This window comes from Meles meles, chromosome 11 (genome assembly GCF_922984935.1).
Source record: "Meles meles chromosome 11, mMelMel3.1 paternal haplotype, whole genome shotgun sequence".
NCBI lineage: Eukaryota > Metazoa > Chordata > Mammalia > Carnivora > Mustelidae > Meles > Meles meles.
Window position 1 is genome coordinate 80,915,182 of NC_060076.1, and position 19,891 is coordinate 80,935,072.

The 19,891-nt window shown below is 36.3% G+C and overlaps 1 protein-coding gene across 1 annotated transcript in view; it reads right to left on the reverse strand.

Annotated features, from left to right (window-relative positions):
- Positions 1 to 224: 224 nt before the first annotated feature.
- VPS13A (vacuolar protein sorting 13 homolog A) overlaps positions 225 to 19,891 on the reverse strand; it is a 244,795-nt gene continuing 225,128 nt past the window's right edge. The window contains exons 69-72 of the mRNA XM_046022052.1: positions 7,028 to 7,113; positions 4,145 to 4,268; positions 1,501 to 1,575; positions 225 to 467 (exon numbers count right to left, since the gene is read on the reverse strand). Coding sequence (XP_045878008.1) covers positions 417 to 467; positions 1,501 to 1,575; positions 4,145 to 4,268; positions 7,028 to 7,113 — 336 coding nt within the window. The 3' untranslated portion in view covers positions 225 to 416. The remainder of the gene's footprint in view (positions 468 to 1,500; positions 1,576 to 4,144; positions 4,269 to 7,027; positions 7,114 to 19,891) is intronic.

Here is a 19,891-nt window from a genome sequence, read left to right on the forward strand (position 1 = left end):
TCACTGATTCAGGGAGTCTGAAATAAGCATGATAGAAGTTTAAAATACAAACCAGAAACATTAACCTTAGCTCCATGGCGGTGGGGGGTGGGGGGGACAGTATGGGCAATTTCTCCACTTGGAGCAAATATTTAAGATTCATAAAAGAAATGCTTCTTTTATAAAGTAGAAGAATTTCAGCTAGATGCATGATTCAAGTTAGAAAACCAACTGGATCCCCACTGAGTTGAAATATTTTAATCACATGATTGTTTTACCTGATTGTAACCGATTTTGTGTGTGTGTTGTTTTGTTTTTTTTTAAATTTCTTTAGTACTTGAAATTACTTCTGTACTATACTTCCCAAACTGGTTGTGGAAGGTACAGGTTGAAACTCTAATAATTTATTGCTGTGTCTCTTCAGGCAGTGTTCTCCATCAGAATCTCGGGGAAGGTTCTCTTGCCTCTTCTAGTTTTGTGAGGATCCACTGTTGTGGGGGAAATAAATCAACATTTGCTTAATTCAAGAATTTGCAATGAAACTCAAAATGTAATGAGTATAAATTTAGAAGCTGGCTTTCTATTTTGGTTAGGTTTATACTCATGGCCAATAATTACATTCATCCTGCCTAAGACATTACTCGCCTCAGTTAAATTGTCCAGAAGTTCAGAGACAATGGTACCAGGTTTGATTTACTAATAAGAATAATATTTTTCTAAGGCCTTTGGACTTGAATGTGCATCTTCAGAATAAGAACAGTAAAATAAATCATCCTGAGAGAGAAGAGTCATTTGGCAGCCGGCTGAATAACTATGGCATAGTTTGGAAACTATCTGTGCAACCTTTCTTCCAACAATGTCAGTTCTGTGTCACAAACCTTCCTGATTCCATATATAGGATTCTACTGCTGGAGAGGAGTAATTACACAGAATTCTAGAGTGGCTAGCAGGAGAGCAACCTTCTTGAGCAGTTTAGGTGCTCTCATAATACAAATATTTTCTATCTTAAAAGGCTCTGAAATTGCAAAAATAAAATGCAAATATAATGCAAATCTTCCTACCAATAATGTCTATTACCACTGGGGCTGTGTAACGGATGAAAGCCCTGGAGGCAGTATTAGGGTTATCCCATTATGAGAGGCTTCTGCAGAGGTCTATGTGCTTCTATTAATGCAGAAGAACTCAGCAGGACTGTCTCTAAGAAAAACAGAGAATGAGAACTGAGCCCAGTAGCCTTCTCTGGATGTTTCTGGAAAAGCAGGAAGATTAAAAACAAACCTTCTGGGATAAAATAACAAGGTGACAGAGATTAAATGAAAAATGTATTACAGAGAAACTGAGAAAGGTGGTAATGAAAAATAATCTTGAGGAAACATGTAGTTACATATACTAAAACTGTAAAAATACAAAAACAAAATTAAAAACAAAACTTATCTGCCTTAGAAAACAGTCCAACTTATTACATGCCTTTGAAATGAGAAGCTGCTATCTGTTTAAGTAAAAGAGATTCATTATATTTACCCTAGCATCCTCTGGGGTCTTGAAGTTAATTATTTTTCCAAACTCCTTGGCATGAAACACAGATTTCACCCGTTCCTATAAAGAGAGTAACTTCGTCAAAATGAAAATCCAGTTGTAGAAATAGGATTTAAAAAATGCCACAGTTTTGTAAATCTGTGTGTAAAGTGTCCACCTTACCCAAATTATATACCTTTAAAAAAGCCAAGAATGAAGAACCAAGAAGACTCAAACACAAATGGAAAAAAAAAAAAAAAAAAGACTAAATTCTACCATATCCATTATAATTACGCTTACGTTAAAAAGCTTTGATTTCAATTGCCAAAGCCATACAGGGTTTATCCAAAGGATGAGGAGGTAAGTCAGAGCAGTGTTCTCCCCTCCAGATAGTTCTTGGTATCTGGCCATGAAATCAAGATGAGTTCAGTTAAGGGGCGCCTGGGTGGCTCAGTGGATTAAGCCGCTGCCTTCGGCTCAGGTCATGATCTCAGGGTCCTGGGATCGAGCCCCGCATCAGGCTCTCTGCTCTGCAGGGAGCCTGCTTCCTCCTCTCTCTCTGCCTGCCTCTCTGCCTACTTGTGATCTCTCTCTCTGTCAAATAAATAAATAAAATCTTTATAAAAAAAAAAAAAAGATGAGTTCAGTTAAAAGGTAATATACACAGGTGTGTTGTATAGGGGATTGTGTATGTATGTAACTTCTGACATTTTAAATCCGTCATGCAGTAAGAATGTAACTTAAGCTTATTTCACTCTATTTTTTTTTTCATTGTCCTCCAATTTTTATGCTTCTCTGGTGTTCTATTCAGTGTTTGTGGGGGAGAGCTAATGGTGGACAGTAAGCATTAGAGGGTAAACAGAAGTTACAGGAAGTTACAGAAGTAACTGTTACAGAAGTAACAGGATTAAAGAGTAGGGTGATGTTTTTACCTCTATTAACTATGGGCAGAGCTACAGGGGAAGCAATGTGAGGGTCTCTTGGTCAAATAACGTCTCTTAAGTAATTCAAACATCATGTAAACACAGCCTCTAGAAGACAACAGATTCTTTTACTTAAAAAAAAAAAAGAAATATTTGCTGATTAAAGATTTCAAGAAAAGGTAGAAAGGAAAGAAACCAAGACGGTAAGCAGAAATTTATCTTTGGAGAGAGAAAAAGATATGAAAAAAGCCAGGCAAGCGTCCAGGCAGAAAGTCATAGTCATAGTCATAGTCACTATTCATTATTTTGCACAAGACCATAGGGCCTTTCATTTTCTGAGTGACTGAATCAGAGAAATTCCCAATGTATAATTTGGTCTAAGATCCTCAAGAACAAAGAGTCAGTCTACTCAGGAGCTGCCTGTGTCTTTGGAGTGAGTGGTAAGACTAGAGACATGATCTTCAATGGTTCAACACAAGGCCCTGGGGCAGTATGCACTAAGTGCTAGCCCAGAAAATGTCTGTTTCTGCCTGCCTGTGTCTAATGACCCTTCTTCAAGCAACAACTTTTGAATCTCCTTTGGGTAATATTTCTCACCTTCTCTCACTCCAAATACTTCAGATAGTGCTGACCCTTCCTTCTCGGAAACACCATGGTGATCCCATGACCCTCACCTGGCCAGCTGGCTCATACCAGCTCTCTGACCAAAGTGGCTCAGGATAGGCATGTGACCAAAGGTGGCCCAATGAGACCCAGTGAGAAGCTTTCATGCTGCTAAGCTAGTAGGATCTAAACCTGGAACATCTGCTGGCCGGCTTGACAATGAAGCCAACGCTGAGGAAAGTAGAACCGAGAAGAGAGAGTGGCAAAGGAGAGAATGAAGGAGGAGGGGAAGGGAGACAGAGTAACTGCTAATGGCATCACTGGAGCAATATCTAAATGAGCAGATACAGACTTAAGACTTTCAGTTACAGAAGCCAATTAAATCCCTCAAAATCAAAATAAAACAAAAACAACAAAGAACAAAACTTACTTGGGCTGTATCATTTACAGTATTTCCTACTAATACAGCCAGTGCCAAAGTGCCCCTACGCAAAGGTATCTGGTCAAATACCTTGGGGTATCTTGTACTTCTTTGTATCGCTTAAAACACTTCGTGGAATCTTTAAGACTTACAATGGATACTGAGTCTCTGCTGATTTGCCAAATGACTAGCAATTCATCTTATCTACATTCAAGTACCAGGTGCCATGTTAGTAATCAATGCAGAGTGAGAAATGGTCTTTGCCCTCAAGATTAGAATGGAATTGGGAAGTTAATACCTATAAAAAGAAAAAGAAGTACCAATAACTGTCTGTTAGAGAGAGGCAACTTCTCAAGAGTCCGTTTTTAAGATTTTCAGGGAAAAACATTTTGTATGGAACCACTAGGGATTTTGAGGTATACAAATGATTTTCTCCTTTTCGTGTCTTGGACAGCAGTCAGAAGTTGGGGTTCTGGAAAGTGAAGGCCCAGGAACATTATTGTCAATGCAAAAGCACACAGAGTCCAGTATTTTTTTCTTGGCCTAGCTTGCTTTTCTTTAAGCCTGAATAAGACAGGAGGTGTAAAGAAAAACCACAGTAAGACAACACAATGTCTATAAAAGAGATGGGAAGTAAAGAGGGCCGTTTCAGTGCGTTATTTTCAAATCCAAGTTTTCAAAAAAAAAAATCTATTCAACATACCTTTGCTTCAATGCGTAATCTTCTCCCATGAACAATGAATGGCTCTTTGGTAAACTCATCAAAACTATACTGCCACTCACAGGTAAGCTGTCCAAATGTTCCTTTTGTTACAAACAATACACCACTGGGGGAAAAACAAAGAATCCACTGTAGAATAAAGGCACTTATGTAGCAAGATATACATTCATTGCAAGTACCCATAAAACATTAACCAAGAGATACTATATTCTGAGTCATAAAAAACCTTGAGCAATATAAAAGAACTGAAATCATATAAAGTATATCATAATGAAATTAAATGAGAAACCAGTAACAGAAAGAATATTTCTAAATGCTTGGAAATTAGCATACTACTATATAATCCATGCATCAAATAATCTCAGAAGAAATCAGATAGTATCTTGAAGTGAATGAGAATGAAAATACAACACAACATAGCAAAATCTGTGTGACGCAGCTAAAACAATGCTTTGTGGGAAATTTATAGCACAACTATTTATGTTAGAAAAAAACAAATGAAGCAAGAGAGACTGTGGACTCTGAGAAACAGAGTGTTTTGGAGGGGAGGGGGGTGGGGGGTTGGGAGGGCCTGGTGGTGGGTATTAAGGAGGGCTTGTATTGCACGGAGCACTGGGTGTGGTACATAAACGATGAATCTTAGAACACTGAAAAAATAAAATGAAATTTAAAAAATGAATGTACTTCTAGAGTCAAATATATAAGCCACTTTATACACAATGGAAAAAAATTTGCAGAACCTATTATTAGCTAATATCTTGGAGAACTATAAGGTAATTAATGCTTTAGAATGTTTCCAAGGCTCCATGCAATAAGCTTATCAACCTACCTCAAAAAAGCCTTTTAAAATTGTTTTCCCGCCTTGAGAGGAAAAAAATGCATTCTGTCTATAATAATTCTATTTAATCCTTCCTTCAAAGGCCTTTACTTTCCCAGCTCTTCTTTCTGGTTGAAACATCAATTCTAGGTACAACCAGATTTTTTTTTTTTTTTCTTAAGAAATACATACTTTAAGTTAAGGGATTGCGTTACAGAGCTGGCTCCTGGCAGGAACAAACTATTTAGGACTTATATCTCTCACTTCACCCTTCTGTCTCAGACCCCCCTCTTTCACCAATCCTGGATTACAGGGACTGTTTGAACAAACCTATGGGTCCTCCCACTTATCTTCAACCATGTGAAAAATCTAAGATAGGCTAATCCTGTAGCAGGCACCTAGCACTCTGCACCCCCTCCCCCATTCAAAGACCCTTTAATCCTCAAATCTGAAACTTGGAAAGAAAAGAAATGCTAAGTATGAATACTAGGTTTTAGTCAACTACAACTCACTCACTTCCCTCACTTTATCAAGGTTTACAGAACTTCCTTTGAAGAGGTCTACTGTGTTGAGGTCAGTTTTCAAATGCTGCAAGCTAAATTGTAAACTATTAAATTTTGTAACTGACTCTTGTTCAACTGTGATGAATCACACTTCATGTCAATTGGAGAGAGGGTTAATAGAAACATGAATGAAAATCGCTATAAACAAACACGGCTGAAGCTCTGCCCCTAATTATAAAAGCTTATTAACAACTTAGATGTAAAATACTGTACATACTTCTAAGTGAATGCTAAGTAGTCCTTTAAAATTAAGGAAGATGTTCTTATGCTGCTATCAACATTGATCCAAAGCAAAAAATTAAAGCAAAGTACAGAATGGTACATTGACAGATTTCCATTTACGTTAAGATATACATGTGTGATGCTTGTATATGCAGAGACTATTTCAAGAAGGAAACAAGTGGCTGCCTCTGGGACAGGGAAAAGAGGGACTGGTACCTGGGATGGAATGAAGACTCACTTTACCTATTCATCCTCTAATGCCGTGTGAATTTTTTACTCTGTGTTACTTTTTAAATAAGAAAATTAGATAGTGTTGTAAATTTTAGACTCAGAAATGATTAGGATGAAAAACATTAGAAATGACTGCTAAGGGGCGCCTGGGTGGCTCAGTGGGTTAAAGCCTCTGCCTTCGGCTCAGGTCATGATCCCAGGGTCCTGGGATTGAGCCCCACATCGGGCTCTCTGCTCAGCAGGGAGCTTGCTTCCACTTCTCTCTCTGCCTGCCTCTCTGCCTACTTGTGATCTCTGTCAAATAAATAAATAAAATCTTTAAAAAAATGACTGCTAAGTTCAACAGTGAGCTTGCGCTAACAAGATGTTAATATAACTTCTCCTTTTTGATAGTGAACAAAACCACACAGGCTTATTGCTTACTCCTTTCTATTCAGCCATAACCTCTGTCTCTCAGGCACAATTTTGCTCTTTGCTATCCATCCAGAAATCCCCATTTCAATCCTGTACAAGCTCATTCTTTTCCTCAGTTTAACAATGACTTGCAAACACTAGCCCCTCTGAGGCTGTGTATTTTTGCACGTAGCTCTACTGTCTATAGTCTACTCAAGGATTTGGCTATCGTTGGGAGCATCCACGTAAGAACTGATCTGTCTCCAATGGTGTACATACTTACGTGAGTTTCTATGCGTGCTAATGAAAAGGTATCACCAGAGGACTTCTGGGGTAATTTGAAATTATGTACTTTTTCAGAAGGGAAGAAATGGTAGTGTGAGGATAGTTTTACAGGAATTTCTGTATTATTCAAATTAGTTGAAAAATATTAAATTGTGCATGGCTGTGCATTTATCTATAAAAAGCTAAATATGAATTTATGGAAGGTTTTGGCTACAAGGCTTGTAGAGCAAGAAGACCAGAATTAGCAGGAATCAGTGTGACTATCTGCAACAAATGACAAATGTCAACTGCTTCTCTTCATGAGTGGCTTCTCAGTTAACCTCTCAACAAATTACATTCCAGAAAGAAAGTTACCTTTTAGTTATCATTAGCATATCTGTTTTATTGATCATGACATGGGTAAAATACTTATATTTTGCAAATCTTCCATTTTCCATGACCTAAAAAAAGGTGAGAGAGAGAGAATTTCATTACTTCTATTCTAATGCAAGTAATGCACTGTGGTCCTCTAGAAGCCATTTCTCAGTGGGGGACAAATTATTAACATATTTATACAGTAAATATATCATAAAATTGAGTATTCACAAAATTATTGCTGCTTCCTTTTTAAAAGCACCTTTTGCACTGCTTTACTCAAGATGACTCAATTGCAGCTATTTCAATCGTTAATGCTGGGTTTTTAGAAGATATTGTTATTACCTACAAAGTTTAAATTGAACCTATTAAAGTTACTATTACATTAGCATATTCATTTTTTCTAGGATAAAATGTATAAAAACACATGCTAACACATATTTACATGTATGTATCACATAATTTAGTATTAGCCCCATCTTGCATCTTCCCTGGAATTTCCTATCTGCCTTACAAACATGCTTTTCTTTGCCAATCTCATAACTAATTCAAAAATTAGGAGCAGAGTGGGGCACCTGGGTTGCTCAGTGGGTTAAAGCCTCTGCCTTTGGCTCAGGTCATGATCCCAAGGTCCTGGGATTGAGCCCTCCATTGAGCCCTCCATCAAGCCCTGCATTGAACTCTCTGCTCGGCAGGGAGCTTGCTTCTTCCTCTCTCTCTGCCTGCCTCTCTGTCTACTTGTGATCTCTGTCTGTCAAATAAATAAACAAAATCTGAAAAAAAAAAAAAAAAAAAAAAAAAAAAAAAAAAAAAAGGAGCAGAGTGTTTTTGGACAAACTTGGAACCCGAGGACCCAATTACCTTATGCAACAGCCTTTATTTTCAAGACTGCTGAAAGACACCATCTATCCATGACATTGTCAACAATTCTTTTTCCCCAATACTATACATAATATAAACAAAATATAATTACCATTTTTAGTTCTCCACTAAATACCATTTGCTCTGAGGATGGAGTTACTTTGGCTAAAAATATATAGTATGTTTCACTACTATCTTTTAAAGGCAAACAATGTAATTGTGACGAAGATCCCTCAACAGGAAGTAAGTTAAGAATTTAGCCAAAATGTTAAAGCTCCTCAAAAAATTCCAAAAGAGATATAAAGATTTTAGAAAACTGTGTTTCATGAGGCTATATGCAAAAACAAAATTATTTAGCTTAGAAGAAAGCTAACAAGTAACTTCATAATAATCTTAGTAGAAAAGCTACCAGAGTAATCTTCATTTTATTGGAGACAAAGTTAAAAAAAAAAAAAAAAAAGCAGTGACTACAACAACAGGATGAGGCATACAGATTCACTGCATGGAAGAATTTTCTAACTTCAAAGATAATAATACTCAAGAGTATTTTTACTATTTGCTGTAAGAGGTAAGGCAAGTAAACACAAATTTCTTGAGTTACAAACAAAAAAGGGATATAAGCACAGATTCAAAAGAAATTAATAAGAGTTATTAGATAATAAATTATGCAAATAAATTTGAAAAACTAGGTGAAGTGGGCCATGTTTTAAGAAAATATAAATTATGAAGAGAAGGAAGAATCAAAATTGCAGAGGAAAAGTAGAATTTTTTGCAGATGATGGTATTGTTCAGAAAACCTAAGTACATAAACCCAGTAATTTTAACTTATAAACACAATATCAAATTGAGAAATGGAAGGAAAAAATTAAAGAGTAATAAAAAAGATAAACATTTATGAATAAATTTAACACATAACATGCAGAATTTATGTGATAAAAGCTATAACATTATTGAGGGGGAAAATGGAAAATTTAAAAATAGAAATCTCTACTCTACTGCTAGATAGAAAAATTCATTAACAATGTCACTCCCTTTCCCCAGCCCCAATTTTTACACCCCCCCATATGGTCCCAAGATGGTTGTGTTAGTTTGTTCTGGGGGCAAGAGATGGAAATATTTTGACAAAATTATACTAAAATTTATCTAGAAAAAAAGGGGATAACATCCAAAAAAATGTATAAGATGAATGAAAAGAGAACTATCCCAGCAGACAGGAACACAATTTACAAGCTACAGCAATGGAACAGATTTGTGCTACTAAAAGTTATATAGAGAGAGATGTCAACAGCAACAGTACAGATTCCAGAAATTGACCCAAATGCATACTAGGACTTTGTAAAATCCTATATATCCAAAAATAGGAACATATAAAATCAAGACTGCATTTTAAATTAGTGGGGAAAAGCATGTTTTAATAAATGGCGTTTCAGGCAACTTGTTCGCTATACCTGGGTCCCTGCTTCTCTCTAAATCACATTAATTCTACATGGATCATTGATTTAAGCATACAAAATGAAACTATAGAATTACTAGAAAAAGTAACATTTTAATATTAAATGAGAAGCCTTAAATATAAAATGCAAAGCCCATACCATAATGTAAAAAAATTGTTACATATATGGAAATTAAACACTATATAGTAGTAGAACGGTAAGCAAATAATCAGATATAAAGTGAGTAACAACATAAAAATCAAAGAATTGGGAAAATATCTGTCAATACAGAGATACGGAGCTAATTTCATAACACAGAGAAATATGAATAAGTCAACAGAAGAAAACTGAGTAAACCAATAGGAAAATGTGTCACAAGCTTACAAACAGGTAGTTCAGCAAAACACAAAATCTGACCTATAAAAACATGAGAAAATGTTCAACTTAATTCAAAATCAAGAAAATGCAAATCAACTAAAAGTACTCATTAAGGCAAGAATTCGACTGCTAAGATTTTATTTTATGCAAAAGTATGCTAAGATATACACACAGAAGTCTTCACAGTAATACTATGTTAAAATAAAAATATTTAAATGTTCATTAAGAGAGACTGGTTAAATAAAGTATAGCTTAGCCATACAATGGGACATTATGTGGTCATGAAAAGGGCGATGTACATACTGACATCAAAGATGTGCAGATATATTCAGTGAAAAGAAATTAAACTACTGGGAATGAATGGTGGAGGACTAGAAACACATTCGTGTATACTTATATATCCATGGGAAATATCTGGGGGGGTTGGTGTAACACACTAATCTAATAGCGCTTATCCCTGGGCTTGAAAATGATAATAGTGGGGCCAGAAGTGAAGTTTTATTTTTAAATTTACAACTTTTTGTTTCAGTTATTTTTTGTATTTATAAAGAAATTAACTTAAAGCTTATTTTCTTTTGTTCTACATAACTAATCAAAAAAAAAAAAATCAAGAGTACAAATGCTGATCTCAAGAACATCACTACCACCAGGAGTCAAGGGTCCACATGCCCCATTAATAGACCACAATGTTCAAACAGCTTAAAAGCTATGGTTTACCTCCAAATACCTAGCTTCTATTTAAATTTGTTTTAAATGTGGGCATTACAGATGACCCTGCTTCTCATCACCTTCCACTTTTCGGATACAACTTAAATAAAACCTAACCTCTGCATATAAGCAATTAAACCAATGTCAATAGTCACAGTAGTACTCATAGAAACAAGAGCTAAAAATCTTAGGAAAAAAAGTCATTCAAGTATGTTTTTTGGAGTTCACCAAAAACCTTTAATGCAGCACTTGAAAGATGACTAGACATTATGGTCATAGTAATCTACTTTGAAACATACAATGAACTGTATTGTTATCAGAATGGATAGATTTGAATAAAAGTCAAAGATAACTCCCTATACAGCAAAATTTTGCCAGTCTCTATTACAAACAGGTACAGAGGGAATAAGAATAGCGCTGTAAGCAGAAGCTAAAACTCTGGAACTAAGTCCCAAGGAAAAATGGGAGCAAATGAGAGACAATCTGACAATTTATCAACCATCATCTGCCATCATGCTATAAAGTCTACAAATGTCATGCCTTTGACTGCAATTTCCTAATTATTTGTCTTTATAAGTGTCCTATATATGAAAATTTATATTTTTCAAAACATCATTATAAATTATCTAAGGAAAAAACTCCAGAATTTTAGACCTGAAGGAAAGTTACTGTCCATGTAAGCATGCACCGCTAGCACGTGAAGCAATGGAGGACCAGGTTAAGTGTCTTACCCACCCGATCCTCACAGCAACCCTAATTAGGTAACAGCTGAGTGTCTTGCTCAGGTTCATACTGATACATATGATCAGAAAAGTGGTTTCTTCAACTTCTAGTTCCAATGCTTTTCACTATACCATGATGTTTCCTCCTATGGTGTCAGTCACATGTTTCCCACAGGACCTCAAACATGTCTTCAGTATCCCTGGATGCTGGATGCTGCTGAGACAGGCTGCTCAACACCGCAGGAAGGCTGATTTTTGTTTAGGTTAACAGGGTCCATATAGTTCAGTGTTAATATCCTATCTTCCTCCCTCCAAAACAGATATTCGGTATCAATGTGTCTCTTGAAATAATTTGTGATACCCTTCAAAATAAATGAAGCACTAGCAAAACCAGGGCTAGAAATCACTATGTAGGGCCTTTGCACAAAGACCAAAATTTGGCTAAAATATCAAATAATCAGGCTGAAGTATCAAGTACATCAGCTAGTATGTTAGACATGTTAGCCTCATTTAACATGAGGCAGTAGTTAAATAAAAAACAATTTTTTCCTTATTCATTAAAGTATACAGGAATTATCACTGAGGACTTTCTTAGAGAAGCACAAATTGTTACAGATAATTGGCAGAACTTGTAGACAACAATCAAAATGCATGGTTATTGGTAAAAGAGTTCCTTTTGCATTAGAAAAGATGAATATATAGATCTTAGTTTATTAGATACAAATAAATCCAAACCGAGGTAACCACAAACTCAGAAACACAAGAGGTAAGAACCTGTAAGACCATCTACTAACAGCCACATTTCCTATGAGATCAGTCCCAACGCTTTAGAAAAAGAACAAGCTGGAAACTACAGTAACACAGAGAACATTGCTAACACTTGCAAATCATCTAAATGCTCTGAAGCAGCAAATTTCTACAACAAAAATAATTCTGAAAAAGCAAAGCAAAATATGGTAACACAGATATTAGGAATAAATCATGAACATGGAAGGCTTTAAATCCCAAACAATATAAAGTGCTAATATTCATGGGAAACATATTTAAGGAAACTGGTTAAGGATAAGAACACACAGTTCAGGGAAAAAAAAATCTGATTAGTATCTGACTCTTGGAAGACTAGAATTTCATGGAGATAAGAGTTTTTTTTTTTTCTTTCAAGCTAGGAACATGAAGCATAAGAGAAAAATGAAACACATCTAGATGAAAAATAAAGAGTAAGAATGCTCAGGCAAGTCAATCTATTGGACAACAAATAGCTGGCTTCATAGATCGGCTAATTTGAATAGTCAGGAGATAATGGGGAAAGAGGAAAGGTTTATAAACATATTAAAAAATTAAGCTTACTTTTAAAAACCATAAAATTTAGGCAGGTAATCCTAAAATGGTAAATGCCAGCATTTCTCAATTATTTAAAAAACAGACAATTTTAAACCAAACAATCTTTAGAGCAAGATGTAGTCAATAAATATATAACTTTCCTAGAGTTACCTGCTTAAAGGTTAGGGATAAAACCTTTTCTAATTCACTTTAAACATGAGAGATTTGAGGGCTATGGCCCAGGAAAAACAAGGCATTCAAGCAAGCTTCATGATAAGATGTAGTAGAAATTCATTACCTCAAAGCTCAATGATTTAATATATATATATATAATAGAATAAACACATTTAACAGTGATGAAGTGATATTTGGTCTATTCTGAGAGGCAAATTGCTGTTAAAAAAAAAAAATCAAATCTCATTGTCATGAAACCTGATGAGGAATTAGTCCTTACTGAAACCCCCATACCTTTGTCTCCTTCCAAGCAAATGAGCTATTTTGATTGTTAACCAAAGGATATGCTATTCTCACAGCTTAGGCAGGGCAGGAAAAGAGAGTATAACCCTGTGACATAAAATCAAATAAAATATTACTCTTAAACCCACAGCAAATATCATCCTCAATGGGAAAAAGCTTGCAGCCTTCCCGTTGAGATCAGGAACACGACAAGGATGCCCACTCTCACCACTCTTGTTCAACATAGTATTAGAAGTTCTAGCAACGGCAATCAGACAACAAAGAGAAATAAAAGGTATCCAAATTGGCAAGGAAGAAGTCAAACTCTCTCTCTTCGCAGATGACATGATTCTTTATATGGAAAACCCCAAAGACTCCACCCCCAAACTACTAGAACTCATACAGCAATTCAGTAACGTGGCAGGATACAAAGTCAATGTACAGAAATCAGTGGCTTTCTTATACACTAACAATGAAAATACAGAAAGGGAAATTAGAGAATCGATTCCATTTACTATAGCACCAAGAACCATAAGATACCTGGGCATAAACCTAACCAAAGAAGTAAAGGACCTGTACTCGAGGAACTACAGAACACTCATGAAAGAAATTGAAGAAGACACAAAAAGATGGAAGACTGTTCCATGCTCTTGGATTGGAAGAATAAACATTGTTAAAATGTCTATACTGCCTAGAGCAATCTATACTTTTAATGCCATTCCGATCAAAATTCCACCGATATTTTTCAAAGAGCTGGAGCAAATAATCCTAAAATTTGTATGGAGTCAGAAGAGACCCCGAATTGCTAAGGAAATGTTGAAAAACAAAAACAAAACTGGCGGCATCACGTTACCCGATTTCAAGCTTTACTACAAAGCTGTGATCACCAAGACAGCGTGGTACTGGCATAAAAACAGACACATAGACCAGTGGAACAGAGTGGAGAGCCCAGATATGGACCCTCAACTCTATGGTCAAATAATCTTCGACAAAACAGGAAAAAATATTCAATGGAAAAAAGACAGTCTCTTCAATAAATGGTGCTGGGAAAACTGGACAGCGATATGTAGAAGAATGAAACTCGACCATTCTCTTACACCGTTCACAAAGATAAACTCGAAATGGATAAAAGACCTCAACGTGAGACAGGAATCTATCAGAATCCTAGAGGAGAACATAGGCAGTAACCTCTTCGATATCAGCCACAGCAACTTCTTTCAAGATAAGTCTCCAAAGGCCAAGGAAACAAAAGCAAAAATGAACTTCTGGGACTTCATCAAGATCAAAAGCTTCTGCACAGCAAAGGAAACAGTCAACAAAACAAAGAGGCAACCCACGGAATGGGAGAAGATGTTTGCAAATGACAGTACAGACAAAAGGTTGATATCCAGGATCTACAAAGAACTTCTCAAACTCAACACACACAAAACAGATAATCATATCAAAAAATGGGCAGAAGATATGAATAGACACTTCTCCAACGAAGACATACAAATGGCTATCAGACACATGAAAAAATGTTCATCATCACTAGCCATCAGGGAGATTCAAATTAAAACAACATTGAGATACCACCTAACACCAGTTAGAATGGCCAAAATTAGCAAGACAGGAAACAACGTGTGCTGGAGAGGATGTGGAGAAAGGGGAACCCTCTTACACTGTTGGTGGGAATGCAAGTTAGTGCAGCCACTTTGGAGAACAGTGTGGAGATTCCTCAAGAAATTAAAAATAGAGCTTCCCTATGACCCTGCAATTGCACTGCTGGGTATTTACCCCAAAGATACAGATGTAGTGAAAAGAAGGGCCATTTGTACCCCAATGTTTATTGCAGCAATGGCTACGGTCGCCAAACTGTGGAAAGAACCAAGATGCCCTTCAACGGATGAATGGATAAGGAAGATGTGGTCCATATACACAATGGAGTATTATGCCTCCATCAGAAAGGACGAATACCCAACTTTTGTAGCAACATGGACAGGACTGGAAGAAATTATGCTGAGTGAAATAAGTCAAGCAGAGAGAGTCAAGTATCATATGGTCTCACTTATTTGTGGAGCATAACAAATAACATGGAGGACATGGGGAGATGGAGAGGAGAGGGAGTTGAGGGAAACTGGAAGGGGAGATGAACCATGAGAGACTGTGGACTCTGAAAAACAACCAGAGGGTTATGAAGGGGCGGCGGGAGGGGGTAGGGTGTGGTGGGAGGTTGAGGAACCAGGTGGTGGGTAATAGGGAGGGCACGTACTGCATGGAGCACTGGGTGTGATGCCAGAACAATGAACACTGTTATGCTGTAAATAAGCAAATAAAAATAAATAAATTAATTTAAAAAAAAAATATTACCCTTAAGAGATGTGAACTATCATCAACTGTTTCAATTAAGTCTGGACAAAAGACAGAATTATGCTCATGACATAATTATGCACACTGATAGTAGAAGACCATTAATTAACCTACCTAATACATTCTAGAAGCAAGGCCAGAGGTGGGTCGGAAATAATGTAAGTGACAGTTTTAAGTCTCTTTAACATATTTCCAGCAGAACCTCTACCAAGCAATATTTACTAATCCATGATGCTATCCATACTGGAAAACAATTTCTTTTAAACACTTTACCATTTCTTCTAATATATTATATATATTATTATATTATATCTAATATAATCTAATATCTAATATATATATTATATATATTAGAAATATATAGAATATTTCTTCTAATATATTATGAATTTCAGAGCAGTCCAAATTACTGAGGTTTTATTGTTTCTATTGCTCACCAATTAATGTGTGGAAATGGTTGTAGTATTTTGCAAGTATTCTATTAATGCTGAAAAGGTTAAAAAAGGGGTAAGATTCATAGGTGCTTTTATCCTGATAAAAAGGAGACAAATGAGGGGACTCCTGGGTGGCTCAGTGGGTTAAAGCCTCTGCCTTCGGCTCAGGTCATGATCCCAGGGGTCCTGGGATCGAGCCCCACATCGGGCTCTCTGCTCCGCAGGGAGCCTGCTTCTTCCTCTCTCTCTGCCTAGTTGTGATTTCTGTCAAATAAATAAAATATTAAAAAAAAAAAAAAAAGGAGACAGGGGCACCTGGGTGGCTCAGTGGGTTAAAGCCTCTGCCTTCGGCCCGGGTCATGGTCCCGGGGTCCTGGGATCGAGCCCCCCATCGGGCTCTCTGCTCAGCGGGGAGCCTGCTTCCCCTCCTCTCTCTCTCTGGCTGCCTCTCTGCCTATCTGTGATCTCTGTCTGTCAAATAAATAAATAAAATCTTTTAAAAAAAAAAGAGACAAATGAGGAACATAAAATTTATGTAGTAGTGACCAAGAACTAGCAGCAGCTGGTATTCATAGAATAATGAAATATAGCAAGTCCTTACTACACATTGTGCTAATAATCATATATTACCTCACCTGAGGTAATTAGTTAATTAATTTAATTATTTTAAACCACCAAGATTACTGTTATTTTGCTAAGTCATGCAGTTATCTCCATTTTACAGTCTGGAAACTAAGGTCAGACAGGCACAATAGATTATAAAGCTGGCAAAGGGAAAAGCTGGAACTGAACTCAGGTTTACTTGGTTCCAGAATCCAGGCCCTGGGCCATAGGGTACTGCTGCAGCTCAGAGACTTTTCATCGTCAGAATGGATCACTACAGAAGAACTACATACCGTCCAGCAGACATGGTGAGATGCCATTTTAACAGCTCACTGGTATACGGATTCAGATATCCCACAAGCTGTACTGTGTCAATGCTTCAACGTCATGTAATACCTAGGAATCTTTATCTTTCTGGATGGCTGGGCATATCTTATGTCTCCTTTGATTCTTACAGTTCCTCTGAGCCTTGTGTATAGCAGCTAATCAACCAACAGGAAGGAGACTGTGAAGCTCTGACATGACAGGGTTGGCCTCTAACAGAGCTCTTGATTTATCCTCCAGTCAGCAGATTAGAAAATGTCACCACAGCTATAATCTCATGAGAGATGAGCAGGTATCTTGACTGCTCTCTTCAGGCCTGTAACTTTAAGATCTAGAAGGGTGTCCAATACATAATAAGACTTGAACAAATACTTGTATAGAGAATAAATATAGGGCATTAAATGTTTCCTTTGTATTCACATTAACTATACTACTAGATCATCTAACAAAAATTCACTTATACATATATAATTATACATTTACTCTTTTGGCAATTTTGAATCTGAAGTAGTCTGGCAATTTATTCTACTTTACAAGAACTATGTAGACTCCCATACTTGTATGTTCCAACACTGGTGCTCCATTGTATCTCCAACTAAACAAACTACCTCAGACTTGAAGTGCCACAAAATGCCTAACGTATGTTTCTCCACATTGCTTCCTACAGGGTTCTTTACAGTGGTAATTTTTCACTGAAAATCTGATATCCAATTCATTAGAGTCTTCTTCAAAAGTAACTGGGACATCAATTTCATTTGATTTTATAACTGAAGACTCTTAACTGATAGAAAAAGTATACGCAGCGCTTCCTTTCATAGAGGACATTAAAGTTTGTTTTTAGGTGAATGAAAGTGGAATCCAATTCAATTCTGTATGAAAAGGAATAGTTTTATTTGGCGAGAGAACATCCTTTCTTTCATAGGATATCTTGCCAATAAAAAACCAGACTTCATAACTTAATACATTGTTTTTTAAACAACACCACTGTTAAGAGCACACACTTAAGAAAGTCTCCAAGGAGCTTTACTAAGTTCAACTTCAGCTGGAAATTCTGTGCTGTCCAAAGTAACCAGGGGAAGTCACACAAGGTAGAGCTCTAATACCTAAGTAAAGAAATCTCAAGTTATGACTTAGCATCGTTAGCTAAAGTAATGGTGAAAGATCTTCTAAACTAATACTCTGGTAAGAAGAGAGTAAGACTCCAGGTGAACCTACCTGAGTGTAACATTTGAGGATGTACTAAATTTTCTGTTTTGATAGTATTTATCCTTCTCTAACATATTTACAAATTTAAGGGATGCAATGATGACACACTTTTGAAAAAGATTTAAAAATGAAATTGGTCTCATTCAAGTTACTGGATTAGAAAAAAGAATTTTTAAAAATCACTTTATACTTGAGACAAAGAGAAAACTGGAAGCTCCACTAAGTGGAACCATTACCTCCAGAAAAAGATGTTAATTTCAAAGCCTTATTCAAAAGGATTGTTATGTCATACTGGAGGTTCTAAGTGGAGTGAGATGCTCTTCTGGGGCAAAATCAAGGTAGTGGGACTTACTACTAAATGTTGGAAAATATGGGCCTTTGAAAATGATGTACCCCAAAACTCTCCAAAAGATCTCTGCTAAATCGATAAATGAGGTATGAGACTGTATCCAGGTTGGGTGGATAATCTCCTTGCCCATAGGATCTGCTTTATTTGGGACACTAAGAGCTCACACTTTCCTGGACAACAGCATTTGGCTCTCTTCAGATTTCTCATCCCATTCAGAAGTCTGCTTCTGGAGGGAAGAGTTTAAAAATGAAGAGTGAAATCCAGTAAGCCTCTGTCTCCTAGTTCTTGTCCACTTACTCAAAAGTTCAGATGAAGCCAGGAAGGGTGTTCGGAACTACTCTGGTGATCTGACTGCCTATGGTAAGCCCTTTCTTCCAGATCAGTTGTAATTCTCCTCCCGAGGTAAAAGGAAAGACCACGTCAGCCGAAGGCAGTTATCTTCCAACTGCCATCTAGGCAGTGTTTGAAGCTAATTATAAACATCTGTAATTTCTGAAAGAAAAGAAATATACAACAAACAAAAACAGCCTCCCTGCTACAACTCACATAGCTATAATAACATCATGGGAAGAGCTGTAAGAGATTCAAAGACAACACAGATAAAAATTTAAAATATCTGAAATGCTTAAGAGTATACTACCCTCATGGGATAACCCAGCTGACAACATTCATGCACAGTAAATGACACAAAGATTTCACACACACACACACACACACACACACACACACTCAAAGAGGCAAAGATTTAAGGGGTGAAAACTTTAAAAAGATAGAAACATGTTCAACAAAAAACAAGAAAGGAAAGCTATAAAAATTATAAAAATCAAGAAAAGATTCTACTGGCTTTTATATATTCCAGAAATAAAGATCAGTTTCCCCACACTGGAATTATTCTATGAATAGATCACTTTTTTAAACTTTAGAAGTTAATAATTCTATTTATAAGAACTTACAATAACAAAAATATATAATAGAAATTTATACATTTGGATTATAATCATGTTAAAAAATTTTTAAAGGAACTATAACATAAATGGTGGGGAGACAGGATAATTTTTATTCCTATACTGTCCTACTTTACAGAGCATATATTACTTTAACATTGTAAAAAATATAATTTTTGAAAAATTTTATATCTCCCATACAACAGTTATAGACTGAGAATCAATGTTAGCTAACTGATTCACAAAAGGATTTAGCTCCTTCCATGGAAGTACGGGTCTCTAAATTTTTTAATTCTTAGAAATCCCAAGCTCTGGGGCACCTGGGTGGCTCAGTGGGTTAAAGCCTCTGCCTTTGGCTCCGGGCATGACCCTAGGGTCCTGGGATGGAGCCCCGCATCAGGCTCTCTGCTCAGCAGGGAGCCTGCTTCCCCCTCTCTCTCTGCCTGCCTCTCTGCCTACTTGTGATCTCTGTCTGTCAAATAAATAAATAAAATTTAAAAAAAAGAAAAAAGAAATCCCAAGCTCCACATTCAGAAAATCTTTTATAGACGTATGATTAAAAGGTTATTGATAAATGATAACTTAGGGTAGGAAAAACACAGCATACCCAATTAAGAATTATACATATATATATATATATATATATATATATATATAGCTAAGTTTCTGACAATCCTGATTATTTTTTTTTTCAAAAAAAGCTAATAATTATATTATTTTGAATGCTCAGATATTTATGCATGTCTAAGATTCAGAACAATGGCATACTGCAATTTA